General features: G+C 39.0%; 1 protein-coding gene across 1 annotated transcript in view; it reads right to left on the bottom strand.

Annotated features, from left to right (window-relative positions):
• ZSWIM8 (zinc finger, SWIM-type containing 8) overlaps positions 1 to 6,279 on the bottom strand; it is a 62,333-nt gene that overhangs the window by 35,979 nt on the left and 20,075 nt on the right. The window contains exons 2-3 of the mRNA XM_009888775.1: positions 2,465 to 2,618; positions 1,105 to 1,199 (exon numbers count right to left, since the gene is read on the bottom strand). Coding sequence (XP_009887077.1) covers positions 1,105 to 1,199; positions 2,465 to 2,618 — 249 coding nt within the window. The remainder of the gene's footprint in view (positions 1 to 1,104; positions 1,200 to 2,464; positions 2,619 to 6,279) is intronic.

Genomic DNA, 6,279 nt, shown 5'->3' with positions numbered 1-6,279 from the left:
ATTACAGAAGACAACAGACTAGGTAAAATCCTTTCAGATGCTTTACCCTATATTCAGGTAACAGTTCATCATTCTCTTGCAATTTGCATATCTCAATGACGATCTCCTCCTCTTTTCATTCTGCCCAAACTTTTACAGTACGGGTCCCTTTAATTCCCTTTTTGAGGGTCCTTTACCTAAGTTTATTCATCCAATGATCACTGATAGTTAAGTATTACTGGTACTAGCAACTAAACAAGCCCTAGAAGTCTCTCGCCCTCATCAGAGAAAATACAGGAACTTTCCTTCTTAACATAATACAGCTTTTTATATTATAATTTTTCTTATTACAGCCAGGCTCAGTTCCCACATACCAATTAATATTCTATTTCTGAAGCTTACACTTGCAGAAAAAACAACACATCTGCATTGGATTGACATGGCCCACCTTGACATACTAGTGTCTTTATTTCACATAATGCCTTCCTGTCTAAGAGCTGTCACTGGAAAAGCCAACTCAATATTCTTTTTACTTCAAAGGATTTAACGAAAAAAACAGACTCCAATTCTTTGTTTAAGATAAGTTTCTATAACCATAAAACAGACAAAGGACAAGATAAGCGAGGAGAAGCGATAAAACGTGCTGTCCAGCAACAGGGATTTCCTTCTGCCAAAATACTACATGAGTAACTGTATTATTAACACAATTCTTTTGCTACCAGAATAACTAAACCTTGCAAACTTCCTCTCTGCCATACATGCACTTTAGGCAAGACATTCATTTGATCAGAATGTTCTAGAAAACCAAGTTCTATCAATGAGGAATTCAAGCATTATGGAGACAAAGGCATTTTACACAGTTTTTTCCAAAACGCTGAGACAGATTAAAGAGCTAATTTTCTGAGCATTTCTGGCTTTTTACTCAGCTTCACAGCTAAGCTGAGTGAAGCTGAAATAAACACAGTATTTAGCTCAAGACATTACAAAGAATACACGGGGCAGAGAGTTTAGTCTAAGATGCCAGAAAAGCTCCTTTTGAAACATAGCCATACCACTGCTGTCCCATTGCAGATATGGTTTTGGGAATCTGCAATATCCAGAGACGTGGAGCTGCAGTGTTCTTACCTATCTGGAGAGGGTCTTTGACAGCCCTCACCCGGAAGAGCTGCTCCCCTCGCTGGAACTCGTCCGCACTGCCATTCGCCAAACATGAGTACAATCTGTAACAGATACACATAACATACCAAGATGAATCTGTTTTTGAGAAACTTCACATTATTATCCTTTTGCATTCTTTGTTGACATGGCTGTTGAAAAATCCTTACTATCTTCAAGATTAAGTCCCTCTCTTTTCTGCCATTTCTCCATTACACTTCAACCATCAAAATCGTTAGTCTCTTCCTAACTGTTTGTGTATAGCCACTAGCATTTCTAGGAATTTTAACTTAAGGCCCTGAAATACAAATTCATTCATAGCCTAAAATTAAGCTTTTATACACAGTATAGTATCAATTTAAGGTCCAATGTTAGCATACCACAGTAAAAGCTCCTTGTACTTCTAGAAGCGCTACCTACATGCTCACCTAAGGAGGTTTTTTTTACATCTGTGCTCATCAGGATAATAATCAGGTACAATCAGCTGGCTTGCTCCATTCCCCCACAGGTGATCTTACTAATTAAATGAGCACTTCTGACATTACCTCCCTCACCTGATACCAGAACATTAGATGAATGCATCTAAAAACTTTCAGGATTATTCTTTCTAAAGAGTGTAATATCACTGCTTTGCAACAAAATTCTGAATGCACAGTTACACGGGTAGGCCTCCTATAGTATAAAAGCTTCAGCAAAAATACTTTGGTAAAAGATCTAAAAGCACAGAGTTTTTGACTACGAACTCACACAATTTATGTGGAAATATACGAAATATAGTCATCTCTCTGACTGTATCCACTCTGAGCGCTGTGGTATAATATACGAAATATAGTCATCTCTCTGATGCTCTCTGACTGTATCCACTCTGAGCACTGTGGTACTCAGCAAATTGTGATTCTCCTACTTAGACCATGAAAAGGCTTGCCCAGCATACTGAGCTAGCCCTCCCCAGCAATTTCTGAGCCCAGTTAAAGCTCTGACTTAAGCAACAGATTCAAACTGGAATGAATACTGCATAAGACTAACATAAGGACAAAACTCTACAAACAAGTTACTGTCAGGCAAATTAAAGGGTGCGTTTATTCTGCTATCATTTACACACAGAACCTGCATGTGAATATGCTTTTCCTGGGACATATGCAGGGCAGCTCATTCCAAAATAAAACCTCCTATCATAGGATATCCCACAGTAACCCATCCATATATTACAAAATACACATGAGAACAGCAGAAGTAGCAAATATACGGGACATCAAATGGACAACGATTCTCCTCTAGTGAACAGAACTTTTTCTTAAGCATCAATGAAATGGGAAATAGTATTCATTACCTGATATCTTCCTCATTTTCTGGGAAACTCCAGAAGGCGATCCGAAGCTGCAGTTGCTCAGGCACAGGAGGATAAACTTTCTCCACCACCTCGAATGGAATGTGAAATGCAACCTGTTTTGCAGACAGTTCCACCAATGGGATCACCAGCCCATCTAGCAAGACAATAAATGAAGCGCAATCAGCCATTCAGAGAACAAAATGCATGAGAGGCTAAAAAGATCGGAGCAGGGAGCCCCTTCCACTTCCTCTCTTATCTCACCAAGTTCAAAGACCAATTTTGATGGACAGTAAAAGGCAGCACAGACATTTTCTGAAGAATTACCTGCCAACTTTATGTTTGTTTTCAGCCCCCTAAGCATAAAAAAAGTCCTTCATCAGGAGAGCTACATTAGCCTTAGCAGACATCAGTGACTCAAACTCCTGACAAAACTGAAGCCATTTGGCAAGACTCAAGGTAACCAAATATTTTTCACACATTTCTGTTAGAACATGGTAGAACATGGTTAGTTTTTCACACATTTCTGTTAGAACATGGCAGTAACATCCTGCGAATGCCAGGTGATTACAGAGAAGAATTATTGCAGTGTGTATACACAAGACAGCAATGGAAAGGTTATCCAGGAATCTTAGTATTGACTTTTTTGGTAACATTCAGTATTTGTCTATTTACAAGATTCTAATTTCAGTTAGTATTTGTTGTTTTATTCCCTTCACCACCTTTCATATGATATCTGTCTTTATATTTCAAGTTCTTTACAGAAGCAACTGGGAATTAATATGTTTGTACAGTGCTGACTACAGCGAGCCCATGAGAAGCTTAACTGAAGGCACCACGAGCGTTATACAAATACATTTAACCACCACCTTTCTACCAACTAACTCCACTTTCTATATTTTTAAGTGCAGATGAAGATTTCTTATCACTAGGCTATGGGAGCCTCATGTTTCTGCTTTGCTCTGAGCTAGGTTACGCTCTACATGAAATTCCAGGCTTGTCTTATCCGCAGACACCTCACTGCTTCACCGAGATCGCTTCCTGATCCAGCACTCTGGCAGCCTTGGTTCCCCCGTCTTTCAAACCCCATTGCCAAGAGCCTAATTAATTCCATTTCAGATATTCGATGTTACATCTCTTCACCTCCCTAACCAGCTTCTAAAACACCACTGGAAGCCAGAATGTAAACCAATCTGGCCCTCAGCTTCCCCTCCCCACCTGCCTCCAGGCAACATATCAAAGGCAAACTTAAACCCTGATGTCAGTAAAGGCTTTCTCACCTCTGTCTAGAGACACCCCCAGTCCGAGCAGCTGGGAACCAGATAGGAAGGGAGAAGGCTTTGAAAGTGCATGCACACAGCAAAGCAGCCAACATCTCCCCCAGTACTGAGCAGACCCATCAAACGGAAGGATTACGTAAATATGGAAAGAAAATACAGCTTTCAAACATCCACATTTGTGTTTTTTTGATTGCAGTGAAATTAGATTCATTAGGCAGCATTCACTTCTCCCAGATAGAGTCAGTCTTTTACTGTCAGGATTATTTCTCCATCACCAGTGACTTTTACTCTATGTTATAGACGGAGACTCTGCTTTACAGTGCTATAATCGCATCCACAAATGTGAGAGCACCAGACTGTAAAATGAACAACGATGGAAAAGTAGAGCGTCCCTTTCTCTACAGCTAGCAGATAAACAGGATTTTGGCAGAAAAGCCATCTCATTTCCACTTTTGACAACCAGAACAGGTGTAAAGCTTTCATCAAGTCATTAAAAAAATTACTATTTTTAATTAATTAGTTTTTAATTAGTGCAACATAGTCAACTTAAATATCATTGCTGCTATAGATACCACACAAGGTCCAAATTAATGCAGTTCAATACTTGAAATTACTCTGAGCAATGAAAGGAGAGATATTTCTTCTGGTTTTAACTGCGCTTTTTGTATAGAGGCACTTTATCCAAGTCTTTAAAGAGATAACAACTAAACAACCTCTACAAGGTACAAGACTCAAAAAAGACTTCAGTACTGGGTGAAACATCTGCACGTTCTTCAAAGAGCTGCAAGCCTGCAGCCTGGATTGTGTTCCTTTTTACAAGGATTTGGTGCTGGGTGGGAAGGTTAGATTAGAAATGCTGAAGACACTGAGTTGACAAGAAAGCAGCAAAGGCAAATGCATTCTGTTTATTATTATACCAGTACAACTTACTCTTAAAAATACTTTACTCTTCCACTAGTCTAGGACACACGTACAATTACCTGAGTTACCAGGTCTCAATGGTACTAGTAGAGTAGTACTGGTACTAGGAGCAGAAGCACGATCACTGCAATTATCCTCCATGCTCTCCATTACATAGTATGGCTGTTCCTTTCAAGGTAAACTAAACCAGCTCAAGAAAAATACTTTGACAAGCATTACTAAAATTACCTTTCCTGAGAAAATATTTCTTCCAAGTGGGAAGACAGCATGAAACCTCCTCATCGGCTCCAGCGCAAGTCCAGTACAAGTCAGCCAGCTTGATTTTAACAGTTCTACACAGTGAACTAAGGTAACAGGCTGACTCTGCATTGAACTCATTAACTGATTCATCAGCTGTACTGTGTTAGTAGTAATCAGCAGAAGACAGGTGGCCAATTATCTGGCATGTCATAACCCACAGTCAGACATTCACAGCACACAGCTTAGACGTTTTCAGAATAAGGTGAAAGCAGTAAGACCTGGTGGGGAAAAATAATGTAAAAAGCAATAATTTTATCTATAATGCCATGCATCTCTCTAAAATGCTTAATTTTTTTTATAAGGAAAAAGAGACAAAGAAAAGAAATAGTAGAAAATAACTAAAAAGTAGAAAATAATTTTTCAATGTTACTTTAAGGGCGGGTGAATTCACAGTAGCTAACTTGGCACACTAATTTGGTGTGTGGCATACTAAAATTAAGAAGTTAAACTGCCCTAAGTTTCAAGGGGGTAGTCCCCTATGTAGCCAAGGTGAGACACTTATCTAGAATGTGACTCAGAGCACCAGAGGGTCTTTTCCCATAAGGCCTCCTGTAAAGTCAGCTGGACAGTTCGAGTTAGGTGCTTAAATTGGACTCTGAATACTCTCCTGAGTCCTACACAAAGAGAGATCCATTCAAAAAGTTTTATCTCTAGATACACAAATCTGAGGTTGGTGGATACTCGTATCAAAAGGTCTTACCAATGCAACAGTCAAAAGGTACTCTCAGGTTCTATAATATAAATATTTTGAGCAAGGGAAAAAACGGAAAAGTCTGATAACAAAGAAAAGGAGAAAGCATCCCAGCTTCTGCTCAGAAAGCAAAGATAAGGACAGCAAGGAAGACTGAAAATTTAATATAAAAAATGATACAGTCGTGAAATCAAAGATGTAATACAAAATTGACAAATCTGCAAGATAAATCTATGCAAGGGAAAAGATAATTTTAAATTGTGGAGGAAAACTAGCAACAATGACTGCTTCCTCTTGGGAAGGAGACGTGATGATCCAAGCAGAACAAAGGAAACACTTCAAGTCTTGGAGGAATAAAGTCACAGGCAAAGCATAAGGAACCTCAAACAATTCTCACTTACAGGTTAAATGACTAGCAAAACCCAGGTCAGGAAGCGATTTTGGGAGGCCATCTAATCTATACCTCCTACCTAAGAAGCAGGATCAAGCATATCTAAATCATTCTGAATAAATAATGTCTCATCTATTTACTGCCACGTGGAACACACAGCTTTGATAAGGACTATCCTACCCTTTTTGCTACTGTTTTATGTGAATTACACTTTTGATTTTTATAGCCATTTTAT

This window comes from Charadrius vociferus, unplaced genomic scaffold (assembly GCF_000708025.1).
Source record: "Charadrius vociferus isolate BGI_N301 unplaced genomic scaffold, ASM70802v2 scaffold436, whole genome shotgun sequence".
Taxonomy (NCBI): Eukaryota; Metazoa; Chordata; class Aves; order Charadriiformes; family Charadriidae; genus Charadrius; species Charadrius vociferus.
Note: the sequence above shows the minus strand (reverse complement) of the source record. Positions and strands in the feature narration are given on the sequence as shown.